This window comes from Ictidomys tridecemlineatus, chromosome 3 (genome assembly GCF_052094955.1).
Source record: "Ictidomys tridecemlineatus isolate mIctTri1 chromosome 3, mIctTri1.hap1, whole genome shotgun sequence".
Taxonomy (NCBI): Eukaryota; Metazoa; Chordata; class Mammalia; order Rodentia; family Sciuridae; genus Ictidomys; species Ictidomys tridecemlineatus.
In genome coordinates this window covers 94,585,933-94,601,790 of record NC_135479.1, presented here as the reverse complement: position 1 = coordinate 94,601,790, position 15,858 = coordinate 94,585,933, and the positions used below count along the sequence as shown (strand labels likewise).

Here is a 15,858-nt window from a genome sequence, read left to right as displayed (position 1 = left end):
GGCATTTGCCTCCCTCTGGAGAGGAGATCACTGGGGCTTCTTGGCCATGGCAGGCAGGCTGGCCAGCATGGAGGCTCTTTGCCGTCTGGGATCTGGTAGGCACTGGTCTATTCTGTCAAAGTAAAACCTGGAACAAGGGCTACTGTTAGCTCGAGTGGGATGATGTGCAGGCACACACCTAAGAGGGGCTACAAAGTAAAAGTATAAAGCATATTACCTCCAGTGGGGTGGGGCCACCAGTGGAGCACCACCGTGTGAATGGGGCCAGGAAGTAGGGGACAAAGACTCTTGGAAACTCCTAAGCCCAGGCCTGTCCAGTTCCACAGGCTGCACAACAGAACCCACAGGACACAAGAGGGACTTGGCCAGCCCTTTTCTGCTTCTAAAAACTGCTGGCCTGGCCCCCCTGAGAAGAAAGGTGAGGTCAACTTGAGGGCAACAGAAAGAAGCAACGTGTGTGGGCATCTGAGCCCACTGACAGCCATGCCCAGCTCTTCCTTGGACAATCGATTACCGGTAAGTAGGTCTGGTGAGGCTTCAGTCCTGGACAATGTCCATCTGGGCAGAAGGGTAGGATGCGGAGCTGCTTTCCAGCACCTGTGATGGGTGAAGCCATTGAATGAGGTGCACCCAGCACAGATTTTTCACCCATATGTGTGTCTGCGCGCATGTGGCAGTGTCTAACTTGGATTATGGGGGTTCTGTTCTGACATTGGCCTGTCCCCTTACAGGAACCATAGACACTGTTCACCTCTGGGTGCTTTTGATGTCTCTGCTATTGACCAACCAAGGAATCTGGCCAGTTCTCTGCCAGAACAGAGCCCATGGGAGGGAAGGGTAGACCTGCCGCAATCACACAACCAAGGCCCAGACAGCGTCTTTGTCATTGGAGCTTCCCACGCACGAAACCCACAGCGGGCAGACCTGGCCCCCTGACTGCACAGTGCTGCTCCAGACTGCACATGCAGACTCCCCTGGCTGGCCACACATGCTCCTTCAGCAGACCTGGGGCTCCACCCACCCTCCTCTATGCTGGGCTTCCTCCATCCTGCCTGTCATCCACAAAGAGGTGCTGATCTCTTCAATCAGTCGAACCTGCCTGATCCTTTATCTACAGTCTCCTCTGCAGGGCCACCATGTCACCTCCCAGGGCAGCCTTCTTTGTGAGCAGGTGCATTTGCCACTGTACAGTATGTTTCACATTCTCACGCGTTGCCTCTTCCTGGACCAGAGTGTCATGCAGCCTCCTGGGCCCAGGTCTTGCTCATAATTTGATTCCTAGCTGTGACTCCTGGGGTATGTCACACTGCTGGCTTATTGGTTTGAATTCACCAGGTCAGATACTGGTTCAGAGAATAAGGAGAAAGATGACAGAGAACTGGCCCTGCCTTCTAGAAGCTTGCAGTTATCTGCTCCCAGTTATCTGTTCCCAGATATCCACCCCAGGTATCCATCCCTCTTGTCCACCCCTGGTAGCCATCTCTGGTGTCCCCTCATTCATTCCAGGTATCCACCCCAGTTATCCATTTTAGGCATCCATCCCAGGTATCCATTCCTGCCCAGGTATCCACCATTATCTGCTCCAGTTATCTGGGGCTCATAACATGAGCATAAGAATATTCTTTCCTTTTCTGTCTCTTATTCATTCCTTGTTCATTCCAGCCCTGGACTAAACATTAAGAAAACACCACTTGCTTAGGGTGCAGGGAAGGGGCCAGGATGGGTCCTTGCACTGGGGAATTTTGCCGTTGTCACTTTTCTTGCCACTCTGGGCTCTAGTCAGTGCCTTTCAAATTGTCCTTGTTGGTGCTGTTTGCCCTCAACTTGCACTTCAAAGCCAGGTATCTGGCCCGCTGACTGTCTGCAGCCTAAGGTCTTGGTGTGGGACTCGCATTTGCTTCCCTTCCTGGCGAGTTCATTCCATTGGTACCAACTCAGAGCTGAGTCTGACCAGTGTGTTTGGTCATCAGCTGAGTTGTCTGCCAGACCCTGTGTTTTGAGCAGTAGAAGGGTACCACGTGCTGCCATGGGGCATCTGCTGGCCTTAACGCTGCTCCTTTCTGGGCTCAGGCTTCTTCTTTTAAGGACAGAAGCTGTGGATACACGTGTCTTGCTTGTCCTGGGCACTCTGCCCTGGTGGTATTCTCTTCTCTCTTAGATACAACCCCTCTGCCTCCAGGACTACATCCCAGCTGACTCCAGGGTGTGCTCTGCCCAGTGCTGGCTTCCCTGGCCTCCAATTGCTAATCTAGATTCTGCTCTCAGGAAGCCATGGCTTCGCGCCCTACATCTCTGCAAACCCACCTGTTGCTTGGAGTTCAGGTGTGGGGGCCATGATGCAATGGCTGTGAGTTCTCATGGATTACTTTTTTTTTCTTTTGGTACCAGGTATTGAACCCAGGGACACTCGACAACTCAACCACATCCACAGCCATTTTTTATATTTTATTGAGAGACAGGGTCTCGTTGAGTCACTTAGGACCTCGCTAAGTTACTGAGGCTGATTTTGAATTCACAATCTTTGTGCCTCAGCCTTCTGAGCCAATGGGATTACAGTCATGTGCCACCGCGCCTGGCTCATGGATTGCTCTTAATGTTAGCATAGGTTACTGTACTTCACCCCAGTTAGTGGCCCTTCCTGGAGTCTGTGTTTTTAGTACAGGGTGATACAAACAGTAGGTGCACAATAAATGCTTATCAAAAATGCCTTCCAGATTTCTGATGTTCACGGGACTGCTATCTCTCATTCTTCCCTGCCCCCTATAACAGATCATCACTGTCACTCAAATGACCAAATTTGGGCAGAGCTGAGCACCTTGTCACAGGGCAAGTCTCCTGGACAGAGGATATCTGCAGGAAGATTCCCAGGCAGGAGTTGGCAGGCAGTTTGAGCCTTGACTTACACATCCTCCTGAAGGGTGGAGCAGAGGTCTCTTCCCTGTTGACGAGGTCCCTCCTGTCCCTCAGCAGATGAAGGGAGGGAGCCTGCAGGAGGAACTGAGAAGGCCACAACTAGGAAGTCAGCAGAACTGCGTCTCCAGAGCACAGATGCAGACTGTAAGTCTGAGCAACAGTGGAGAGGAATGAGCGGACGCTGCAGGATGGTGACAGTGAACCTCAGGGGCCAGCATGCCCCAGTCATGTCTCTTAATGACTGCAACTGCACAACCACTATGTCCCCATTTAACAGAGAGCAGACCAAGGCTAAGTTTAACAACAGCAAAGTCAGACTCCAGAGCTTGTTGGCCCTACCTTACGCCACCAAGAGGGGGCTTTTCTAACAGCTGCTAAGTCTCAGCTAAAAAATGCAAATGGCTGGCCAGGGTGGCACATCCCTGTAATCCCAGCACCAATCCTCCTGGCAGGAGGATTGCAAGTTTGAGGCCAATTTGGATAATTTAACAACAACCTGTCTCACAATAAAAAAAAAAAAACACAAATAAGGGCTGGGGATGCAGCTCAGTGACTCAATCCAAAAGCATCCTGCATTCAATCTCCAATACCAAAAAATAAATAAAAAGAAAGAGAGGGAGAGGGAGAGGGAGAGGGAGGGAGGGAGGGAAGAAAGAAAGAAAAGATAGATGGATGGGTGGGCATGTGTCACATATATGTAATCCCATCTACCTGGGAGGCTGAGGCAGGATCACAAGTTTGAGGCCAGCCTCAAACAATTCAGAGAGATCCTGTCTTGAAATAAAAAATAATTAAAATGGCTAGGGAAGTAGCTCAATGGTGGAGGCTTGCCCAGCATCTGTGAGGCCCTGGGTTCCATACCAGCACTGAAGGAAGGAAGGAAAGGAAGGAAAGAAGTCAAGAAGGAAGGAAAGAGTGAGAGAGAGGCAGGGAGGGGAAGAAACCTAGTCACCACAACTGAGGACACTCCATGTTCTTGAGTTCTTTCTGGTGCTGATTTTCCTAAAACAACAGCTCCAAAACATTTTCAAGTAGTCCTGAGCACTGGGCTCAGGTGAATTTCTAACCATGTTAGCTGTGAACCCAGGTTGAGGAGTGGCCCTACTCTGCGCTCCCATGGCAGGAGATCACTCTGGGGGCTGCCACCTCGTCATTGCTTCTCCCCAGTTGAGCCCCTTGTGCTTGGAACTGTGTCTTCCATCTCTGGTTCCCGTAGTTGGGAACTTGGTATCCAGTAGGCACTTCCTAAATGTTTGGTGAATTAAAATTGAGCAGATCGGCTATCATTTAAGAGCAGCTAGCACCACATTTCTATTTGTTAAGGCTGTTCATTAACCGATGGGCTAATGAGATTCGCCCCATAGTAAAAATCTGATTTGGAACCCAATTAGAATACTTCTTCCTTCAATTCCTGGGACTCTATGAAGGCTTCCGGGTTTCTGTGAAGGATTCAGGAAATGTGAGGCCCAATAAGTTGCCAGGGGACTAATTTTTTTTTTTTTTTTGCATGAGAACACTCAAGAGAAGGAGGACTACTTTTGAGACCGTGACTCCTGAATCAGAGTTAGGGGGCAGAGTCAAGCTAGCTACTCAGAGAGAATGGCTGGGGGTCAGGGGAACCTCAGGACACAGAAGAAGCTGAGATGCTTCAGGAAAACTGAGGGAAGGAGACACTTCCGGGGACCATCTGCTTGATGTCTGTCAATTGCACCCAGTTTTGCTCCAAGGAAATTCAGAACCAGTGCTTGCAAGAGTGCTGTTAAATACTGAGGCCACGGGGCACCCTCTCTGTGCTGCTCAGGAGATGTAACAGGACAGAGGAGGGCGGGCTCTGCTCAGTGCATGCTGGGACTGTGCCCAACAGCAGTGGTACTCTCAAGGCCTGCGGGCTACTCTCTAGTGGGAGGGGAACTCTGAACAGCTTCTTCTCAGACCCTCCAGCAGAAGGCATCAAGGATAGAGCCCTGAGTAGCGACAAAAATGCTAGAATTGCAGTGCCTCAGAGACTTTGAGGACAGGAGAATCCTCCTGCTCTCATCCAGAGGGCTGGGAAACCACTTGCAGCTAAAAACAGATCTGGTTCCTGTCACTGTATTAGCAACCCTGTGACCTCCCCCGCCGGCTGATGCGCCTTGGCAGGAATAGGGTGCCTGTCAGCGTGGAAGTTCCTGCAGCCCAGATCAGGCATTTTCCAGAGAATTCAGATGTCTGCCGGCCCAACCCTGGGCTGTGCCTTCCTGTCCAGGAGTGTGCTACTGAGAAGAAACTACATGCACAATTTCAAAATGAAGGCACTTTCCGGCCAAATGAGGAACTGGGGACCTGGGCTGTGCTCCTGGCGGGCCCCTCTAACCTCAGGCCGTAGGTGGCATGGTGCATAGCACTCTTCAGGGAAGCCACAGAAATTTCTCTGGAAGGACAGCTCGGTGGTCCTCTTCTGTCTCTACTCTGTTATCACATCAATCCACAGACAACCTGTACCACAACATTAGGAAGCGTTGAGCTTTGTGTAACTGTTGGAAGAGCCTTTTCCAACGCCCAAGTCTCTGTAGTTGACTTAGTTTTCCCTCGAAAGGATAAAAGCCAAACTCCTTCTTTCTTAAAATTAACCTTCCCATTGAAATGTCATCAGTGTGCTAAGTTGAAGACCTCTGGAGCTAGGGATGGAGCTCTGTGGTCTCGATTCACCCTCAGAACAGAATCAAAACACACAAAAACCATTGAAGGTCTGTGGTGCATCTACCCTTGGGAGGTGGAGCCGGTCCTCATGTTAAAACATTCAGCCCTCGTGTCCTCAAGAACTTTAGTGTCTACACTTCATGTTAGGATGGACAGATGCCAAAAAGAGCCACAATGGTAAGAACTGACATTTGCTCTGTATAGACCATGTACCAAGAGTGTCCTGTGCACTCTCTCACCCGATCTCAGGTGACCCTGTGAGCAGAGCTGGCAGCCAGCACGCAGCAGCAAGCTCTCCAGATACTTGCTGCAGTGAGACAGGTTAACAGCCCCACCCACCTGCACACCCTGCCTCTTCCTTCCCAGGCTGACCATGATCTAAGGCTGAGTGTTGATGCAGCGCAGTGGTGATTGGTGAGTGTCCACGCTGAGCCCATGGAGCATCTCTTCAGGGCCAGCCCTGCCCAGGGGGTGGACATGGTCATCCACATCCTCATATGACCAGCCAGCAGTGCAGAGGGCCTGGCAGGGTCTATTTTCCAAAACTGGCCCCAGTGATCTTTCCCAATGTGCGTGCTCTTCAAGAAGGTGCCCTTTGTCCAGAACTGGAGTCTCGACTTGGCTCTCTCTCAGGACCCTGCCCATAGAAATACCCCCACCATGTCAAAGACGCCACTGAGGGAGTTGTGATCTCAGCCAGCACCATGCAAATTGGGTTGGTTTAGCCTCCAGCCCTCAGACCTCCCGTATAGCCCTGGTGCTGTGCTCCAGAGACAAACTGCCTGACTCTGCCTCTTCTGAGTGTATGACCCTAGCACTTATGCACACGCAGCACAGGGCAATCTGTTATATGGAAATGCATGACCATCTAACAGGGAAGTTCAGCAGTCAGGCCAAGGTCAGATAGCCAGAAGTGGTGGAGCCAGGAGCTCAGCCCAAGGTCACCCTCTCTGACAGCCGCACTCCTCACTACCCCGGGAGGCTGTTCCTGGGGTCTCAGCTCCAGGGGCAACAGGGGTGAAGATGGAGTCTGGGTCATCTTCCAGTGGAGCATATGGGCTGGAGGATGGGCTAGGGCTGCCGTCATCTCCTTGGGGTTAACTCAGGCGCCTTTTCTTCTGTGGCTCTTCAGTGTGTGCCTTCCATTCCCAGTGTGGTCAGGAGGGCTGCTCCAGTGTGCACTCTGGTTGTCAGGAAGATGGAGAGAGAAGCAGGACAGGCACCCTCCTTCCAAGAAAACCTCTGGGGGGGACAGTACCATTTCCGCTCTCATCTAGCAGTCCAGAACCAAGCCACCTCACATGTCTAACTGCAAGTGATGCTGGGTGAACTTCAGCTGAAACACCAGAGGCACGTGTCCAAACTCTAGAGTCTAAAATAAGAGATCTGAGATTGGGACACGTGGCAATCCAGCCTTGGAAATGAAGGGAGCTGGGATCATGCTAACCCCTCTGTTCCTCTACTTTCCACAGCACCTTAAAAAAAATACATTACTGGGCTGGGGGTGTGGCTCAGGCCATAGCGCTCTCACCTGGTATGCGTGTGGCCTGGATTCGATCCTCAGCACCACATACAAAGATGTTGTGTCCGCCAAAAACTAAAAAATAAATAAATAAATATTAAAAATTCTCTCTCTCTCTCTCTCTCTCTCTTTAAAAAAATACATTATTTATCATCTATTATTAAATATCTGTAGACTATGCTGATGTCACTGTAGGAGTTTTAGATGCATATAACAGGACTCTCTGGGCTGGGTTATAAGGTATATTTGCCCTTAATAATCTGGGTTCAATTTACCAGATTCTATCACATTCTGGAATAGAAATGCCAGGCAGACTAAGAACTCAGCAACAAAAATAGGATATTGTTTAAGCTCTACACCATGCAGAACCCTGGTTGAGAAATTAAGGTTGCAAATGAACTGTCCACAAGCCCATTTCCATTGATCCAGGTCACTTTCTGCCCTCATAGGAGGCTAGAGGACCTCAGAGCATGGCTGCCTGGATGGCCACACCCATCACTCTCCTTTACACTTCCAAGGACATTCCCACCTTGGAAAACATTTGGCTGGGAGAGTGGGTCACAGAGACCCAGGACAAGCACACCCTTGGAACCTCTCTCCACGAGCCTCAAAGTTACACCCTTTACACTGCTTGTGGGCTCTGTTGTGAAGAACCTAACAGGCTACAAACCATGGAGGTGAGCTTAAAGAAAAACCCCAGCATCCTCAGCATACACATTGGTCTCATGCTACCTCGACGTTCGAGCTAGAAATTTGCCACCATGTAAGTGAATAAAACACAAGATCAGTGCAGCTTAATGACAGGGAGGTAGGGATGAACATAAAATGTAGGTGGGCACAGAGAACGAAGCCCACGCTCTGACCTGAGGAGAAAAGCCTCCCTCTTGAGGGGCCTGGCCCTTTTGGAAGTTCTACCCGATCCTCCAAGCCGTGAGTCAGCCTGTGAATTTGGCCTGGAGCTCGGAGCCTGGTTCCAGAGCTGTGGCCTGCCCTGAGGATAAGAAAGGGTAGGTCAGGCAGTGCCACAGAGAAGAGGCAGTGCTGGCCTGTGTGTGGAGAGACTTTGCTGAGAACATTTCCCTCCTTGTGCAGAGACACCTGGCCCTAAATGTTCTTTGGGTGATGGCAACCTTGGTGACATCTCCACTGCAACATCATGAGACTGGGTACTAGACCCCTCAGCCAAGCTGCTCCCAACCCCATGACACGGGAAGCCAGTAATAGATATTCATTACTTTATTTATTTTTTTAATATTTTTTATTGGTTGTTCAAAATATTACAAAGATTGCAGAATCGCATCGGTTACACATCCACATTTTTACATACTGCCATACTAGTGTCTGTTGTATTCTGCTACCTTTCCTATCCTCTACTATCCCCCCTCCCCTCCCCTCCCATCTTCTCTCTCTACCACATCTACTGTAATTCATTTCTCTCCTTGTTTATTTTCCCATTCCCCTCACAACCTCTTATATGTAATTTTGTATAACAATGAGGGTCTCCCTTCATTTCCATGCAATTTCCCTTTTCTCTCCCTTTCCCTCCCACCTCATGTCTCTGTTTAATGTTAATCTTTTCCTCCTGCTCTTCCTCCCTGCTCTGTTCTTAGTTGCTCTCATTACTTTAAAACCATTAAGTTTTTGAGCCTGGTGCATTGACATGTGCCTATAATTCCAGGGACAGTGGGAAATACTGAGGCAGGAGGATTGTACATTTGAGGGCAGGCTGGGCAACTTATTTTGAGACTCTGTCTCAAAATAAGAAATAAAAAGGGATGAAGTGTGGTCAGTGGTAGAGCACCCTGGGTTCAATCCCTATTACCACAAAATAAACAAATAGAAATTATGAAACCATTAAGTTTTGGGGAAATTTGCTACAGAGCCAAAAATAAGTAATATACCAACTACAGATAACTAATGTCTCATTCTGTTCCTCAGCTCCCAAAAATATTTTCTTTCCACTACAACATTCTGCTCACCTCTTTTGAGTCAGCAAGCTAATATTTAATAATGTGTAACATCCTTCCAGAGAAGACGTTTTGCTTTAACAGGGAACTTTGATGTCAGACTGCAGGGAAGTCTTAACCTGGGACTTTCAGCCCTGGAGGTCCCAGAGGCCCCAGAAGGTGCTCTCCCGGGCTCTCTCTAGGTAGATACCCTCCAGACTATGTTCACCCAGGGACCCAAATGCTGGATTTGAAAGGGATCCAGATGAGGAGCTGCCTCTATGGTTCCAACTCTATGGCATCCTGGAAGGGACAAAACTATAGCTATAGTAGAAAGATCCATGGTTGTCAACGGTTGGAAGAGAGGCATGAACAGGCATATCCCAGGGTTCTGGAACAGTGAGCGGTTCCACTGCTCCTGTGGACATCTGTCCTCAGGTCTCAAGCTCATAAAGTGACAGGTGAGGGCGAGCTCTGATGCACACTACAAACTTCAGGTGATACCGGTGGGTCAATGGAAGCCCAGCAAGATCAGGACATGCATTACTCTGCAGTGGGATGTTTGCAGCTGGGAAGATGGCCCACGTGGGGCAGGGCTGCATGGGGAATCTCTACTTTCCACTCTTTTTTGTTGTGAACATAAACTGTGCTAAAAAAAAAATGCTCATAAAAACCTAGAACTGCTCTTAGTATTAAAATGTAAAAGAAGCCAGGAGGTTAGAATGGCATCACAGATGGTCTGGACGAGAGGCGGGCAGCAAGGGGAGGAGGCAGTTTTCAAGGAGGCCTCCATCCTGGAAGCCCCTGCAGAGTCTTGCCCACTGCGGACGGTTTCTGAGCTGCGTGTTTTCTGCTTGGCCTTGGGCTAGATGCTGGGAAAGCAGAAGCTGTAGATGTCTTCTAGGATCTGGTCTAGATAAGAAACAAGGAGCATAGGCAGGGTGGGCCGAGGCCCCCGCTGTGAGGTGGCCGAAGGAAGGTGACTCCTGACTGTCACAGTGTGTACCATGTGAGGTGGCACAGAGGTGGGGGACGGTCTAGGTAGAGCTTCACCCTGAATTCCAAGTGCTGTTGGAAGTGCTGAACCCAGAGTTTCAGAGAAGTAAGTCTACTCTCTTCTCCATTTTATTCTCTAAAGACCCAGAAAACATAGAGAGTCCCCGGCCGCACCTTCAATGTGCTCCTCATGCTCATGTGGACATCTGCCTGGTACTCAGGACCCGGCATTCCCACCTGGCATTCCCACCTGGCAGCATCCTTTCGACCTGTAGATCACCATCTGACCCCAGGCAGGAGTGTCCAGTCCGTGAGAGGCTGGGGCAAGGCTGTGAGTCCAGAGCAGGCACACAGGAGCCAAAGGTCAGAGACATGGAAACTAAGGGTCCCAGAGAGGGGCCATGAAGAGGAGACCACAGAACAGAGGCCCCCTGAGTGGGGAAGCCCCAATCTGAAAGCTTTCCTAACTCCTCAGAGGGGCAGAGGACTGTGAAGATGCTGCTCTTCCTGTGACGCTCCTGTCTGTAGGACGGGGTCCAGCAGTGTCCATCTCAGGGCGCTGTCGTGAGGATCAGCAAATTCATGTGGCATGTGATAAAGTGGGACAGGGGATTCACTCGGGTTTCCCTTGTTCCCAAGGCTGAAAGGAAGCATTGACGCTTTTAGAAAGGAGGTGGCCAGAGGCACCCAGTCACCACCCGTGACAAATACCTTGACCCCATGATAGAACTCTCACAAGCATCAGGGCAGATGGCCTTGGCTTATCGGGGGCTTGTGCAATGTTTAGAAAATCAGGGAAGGGTCGGGGGATTAGGTTCTCTTGTCTGTCACAGTGTGCACCATGAGAACCACCACCCAGCCACACCGCAGCCACAATCCTCTCCATAGCACACATAGAAAGCATAGGAAATGCTTTCTCCTTGCAAGGGGGGTTGAGACCGGACACAGGCAAGTCTGAAGCCTGCGGACTCCCAATGTTCAGTAAAGGAGCAGGTCCCCAGCTACGTTTTAACATTCACACCCCAAACTCTCCAGCAGGGGCAACTTTCCTGCTTGGCTTGAGATGGAGCCACTCTGCTCACAGCACAGAAGGAGATGCCTTGGCTGTACAGCAGCACCAAGAAATCATGTGTAAAACGCAGAAGGCCCTGGGAACCTTGGCTTCTGGCCTGCTGAGACAGCTCTCCTGTGTCCTTGTGTTTGTGTAGCCTTGGTGAATGGCTTGGGGTCTTGGCCCCTTTTCTTTTTGTTTAGGGACATCATCTCTCTGCTGTCCCTTGCATTAGTGTTTGCACTTTCTTCTCTATTCAGTTTCTGTCTAGAGTGGGAAACACCTGGCCATGTTGGTCATTCAGAGACACTTACCGAGGCCCTGTTGTGTGCAGGTGTAGTGGAGGCCGTGAGTAAGATAATCTCCTCTCTCCATGGTGCCTGTCCACCTGGTGGGGGCACAGACTATTACTGTGGTGTAGGACCACAGGGCTCATGTGGGGTCAGCGAGCCTGTGACCCTGACCCACCACCTGCGCATGTCTCAGCATCCACGTCTGGTAGAGAGCTGTTTCAACAAAAGTGCTAAAAGCCAGAAAGGCTTTCAAGATGAACAAGGATTAATCTCTGGGGCTAACGCTCCTTCCCCTTGGGAGGTACTCAGGGCAGGGTTTTCCCTGGACTTTTCAATCATTTAAACCAGGCTTCTTAGTAGGTGTCTCAGGATGTATGATTGTGACCAAGGCGGCTACGCTCATGACAAGTGGCTTATCCAAAGAGGAGCAACAGGCTTCTCCAAGGGAGGGCAAGGGTTATCTGCGGGCGGGAGAGTAAGATTTCACGTCGCCTTGATGCTGAGGACAGAGTTTCTCTGAGGTTCCTCCCTCTTTCTGGGGAAAGACAGGCCAGAAGTATCTTGCTCATCTGTTGTCGCCCACCTGGTGAAGAGAGGCCAAGTGGGTTCCAGAAGCATCAGCTAAAATTAGGCATGATCTCAGCTGGTAGGATCTCCCTCTTTTGTGGAAAGCTTCTATGAGAGGTTAAAAGACCTACTTCTCAACTTTTTACACCCAGTTTCTAACTAAGAGTGACTTCACGGGATGATCTCAACTGCAGAGAAAAGGGGAAGCACCGACAAGGTCAGGCTTCCTGGAGAGACACTACCACGCCGCATCGCAGTCAGGGGTAGGCATGATCTTCCTGGGGCCCTGCACCTGCAGCAGCAGGCGCTTGTCTTAAAACAAGCAAAACTGGAGGAAAAAAAAAAACCCACCAGGATTGGGACTGCAGATCCACAGAATATGCACAGGACAAACTGTGGGAGGGGCCCAAGCCAGAAGCCCTGGAGAATTAGGGCACAGGCCTTTGGAGTTACTGGCCTTTGAGAGGCGAAAAGGCAAGGCCATCCCAGGACCAACACTGCCCCTGGGGACATTTCTAGCACCCGGAGGCAAGGATATGCAGTGTACATAGAAGTGGGATAGCCCAATCACTTACTGGATCACCTACTGAATTTTATCAAACTATGAATTAGCATAAAGTGGGAAAGATGTTTTTTACAAAATGACGAAGTTAATTCAAGTGAAAGTAAGCCAACCTATTTTGCTAACAAGACTTATGCAAATTGAAACAAAACTAGCTGTTTGAAACACTCAGTTAATTCAACTATGCTTGCCCAACCGTGCCACAGATCCTTAGGCTCATTCCTCTGTCAAGATGCATTTCTGTCCCTGTTAGCCAGCCTTCTCAGTCCTGTCCTCTGTGGACCTCAGAGTGAAGTTTTGTCACTGGAGGAGAGGATCAGTAGCAGGACGTGGGGGCAGGTGGTGCTGGCAAGCCACAGGAGAGAAGGGAGAAGGGTCGGCCCTGTCCAGCTTGTAAAGGGCTTGGCAGCTTCTCAGAAGATCCAGGTTGTCATGCTGGATGCAGCCAAAGCCCACTGCGGATTCCTGAGCAGACAGAGATTGGAAGGGCTCAAGTGTGGTGAGTTAGGCAGACCATTCAGTCCACAGAATTCCACCAACATGTGACTGTGGAGGATAGAAAGACCAGTTGTGTGTGTGTGTGTGTGTGAAAAGCCAACTGGGAAAGAGACCTTCCCAAATGATGCGAGCAATTCCAAGACCTGCAAGTGAATCCATGGTCACCTGGTGACCTCATGCAAGAACAGTGACCAATGGAATGACCATTCTGGGCAGAACTATAAAGAGCAATTTTAGTGATCTACCACTTTTCATATTGATTTTGTTGAAGGTCCTTGAAACAGTGATGGTGGGAGAAGTATGGCCTGAGGTCAGAGCTTGAAAATGCAAAGCCATGAGGTTTTGCTTGTCCAAACTCAGAGCAGAATCCCAAGCAGGTCTTCTTCCTGACTCACAAAGCTCCCCAACATAGCTACTGTTTACTGAGTTTCTGGAGAAAAATCAGAGTGGAACTCTCTGACAAATAAGATTTTGAAATTTTTATTTACAAAAGTTGAGCCCAAAGCAGTGGTAGGGTGAGACCCATGAGAGGTTAGAGTGTTAAAACAGTTACCCTTGACCTGAAGAACAGGTGTTTCCACTCAGTGGGACTGTGAGACAGGACTGAGTCAGGAAGGATCTAGAGGTAGGGATGGAGTCTCCTCTTTCTCTCTCACACCCACTGGTCACTGATTGATATGAGACTGCTTTCCAGGAGAATGCTCTGGAGGGAGAGAGTAAAGCTATCACTCTTCCTGGATTCTAGAAAGACAGGCAACTTCAAGTTTACGGATGACCTATTCTGGACCAGGCCACAGCCTTGCTCCCCTGAGCTGCTGGCCGCAGAGCTCCTTTCCTATACCCAAGGGCACGAGATCCCTCTTCCCATACTCCTCCCACTCTGTGTCTTCAGTGTCTGTCTCAGTGATGGACTCCTTACATCTATGTCCCCATTGCAGGGAGCTCTGGGTGGTTCTGACTCAGGCTTGGAATAGACAACACTGTGCCCATTCCTCTATTACTTTATCCATTCCTCTATTACCCCAGCGAGCTCAGACACCAAAGGGTAAGGCCTCAAAATGAAGCTGAGCATCCACTCCTTACTTTCCCCTGCTAGGGAGAGGAGTCTCCAGGATATCCAGAGCAATGCCTCCCCAGGGCTTTTCTGTGTCCCCAGGAAATCAGGTGCCCACAGCTGCAATCTCCGTGTCTGAGTCTATACAATATACTTATCACATAAGTTTTTGGCAGTTACTAGTATTACTTAATTGCACAAAATAATAGACTTTAAGTGACAATTTCATAGATAACATACTTTGATCATGCCACCCTCTGTTCTGCCCACCTCAGTCCCTTCCCCATCCCTAATGGTCCCCTTTCTACTTTCATGTCATGTATCAGGTTTTAAAAACAAATTCCCTTACAAAATCCAATGTGTTTTCTTAGGGATTTTTTGGTATATCTGTGAGTAAATCTGTAATTAGAACAGTGGGAATTGTGGTCTACTTTACCACAGGAATGATGTTATAATCGGGGTTGCCTTCTGAACTGGATTTCAGAGGCCACAAAGGATGTACATAGAACCTTGCTACAAACTTCTCTGGCCATTTAAAATTATGAAATAATTCTTTAAAGCAACCAATGTTCATGATTCCTACTGCAGACAGTACTCAGAATTGTGATAATGACATGGAGGCTTCCAAGCCTCTCAGCGCCATGATAATTTTTTCAAGAGAGGAGCATTTCTTGGAATGCAGGATTCGCCTTCCCAGCCTGCCAGAGAGAGGAGTCTCCAGGATTTCCAGAGCAATGCCTTCTCAGGGATTTTCTGTGTTGCCTGGAAATCTGGTGCCCATTGCTTCAATCTCTGTGTCTGAGTGACATCCAGGGTCTTTCCTTTGCTCTCTGGAAGCTCCAGGCCAACTGTCTTGTAATTCCTCAGATCCTTAAACCACATTCTGAATGCTTTGCCATCCTCTCTGGGTCTCTAGTGCCTCACATATTCTTAATTCTATATTCCTCTGAAATTTTTATTCCTCCACCTCTGATTTTTTTTCCTATTATTCTCTCTGGAGTCCTCATTCATATAAGGAAACTTCTAACTCCCTATTTCTGCTAGCATCATGGGATTATTGGAATCGCATTCTACTAAAAACAACTAAAGGTGCTGAATTCATTTCCAAGTCTTCTTTAAAGCCTTAAAAAAGATGAGAATACATCAAGGGATTACAAAATGCTGAGAAAACAAGAACCTGTCGGGCTACAAAGGTCAAAGGCTGCTGAAGGACTCATTCTGAAAGATTTAAACTTCAATTCTGATGTCCTTGTGAGGCAATGGGAAGACTCATCAGCCCCAGACCCACACAAGGAGGAGGGTCTAAGAAGAGACACACCAAGCCCCCCCAGCAAGCTCAGACACCAAAGAGTGAGGCCTCAGAATGAAGCTGAGAATCCCATCCTTACTTTTGATATTATATGGTCCTAGACCATCAGGAGCCTAAGGTCTACAGAAGAAGCAAAGAAAATTCTCTCTGGAGATCCATCACAGACCTTGAATTATGGTGGCTATTTTTTTTTCAAATACAACGCAAGCTTATAGCTAACAACTACATAGCAATAAGCATCATTATAAACAACAACAAAAAAAATCACATACTAGAACTCAGGTATTGAAATTATCATATAAAGACTATGAGACAATCATGATTATAATGTTAAAATTTTAAAAGACAACTTAAAGTTATCTCTAGGGAACACAAAACCATAAAAATCAACATATTCGAAAAAAACAAGTAGAATTTCTATGAAAGAAAATTAGAATAACAATGAAAAACTCAGTGGACAAATATAAA

At 48.7% G+C, this 15,858-nt stretch overlaps 1 protein-coding gene across 1 annotated transcript in view; it reads left to right on the top strand.

The window, feature by feature from the left end:
- Positions 1–483: 483 nt before the first annotated feature.
- The window catches only part of Il12a (interleukin 12A), a 30,032-nt gene continuing 14,657 nt past the window's right edge, over positions 484–15,858 (top strand). The window contains exons 1-2 of the mRNA XM_078041135.1: positions 484–516; positions 1,780–1,841. Coding sequence (XP_077897261.1) covers positions 484–516; positions 1,780–1,841 — 95 coding nt within the window. The remainder of the gene's footprint in view (positions 517–1,779; positions 1,842–15,858) is intronic.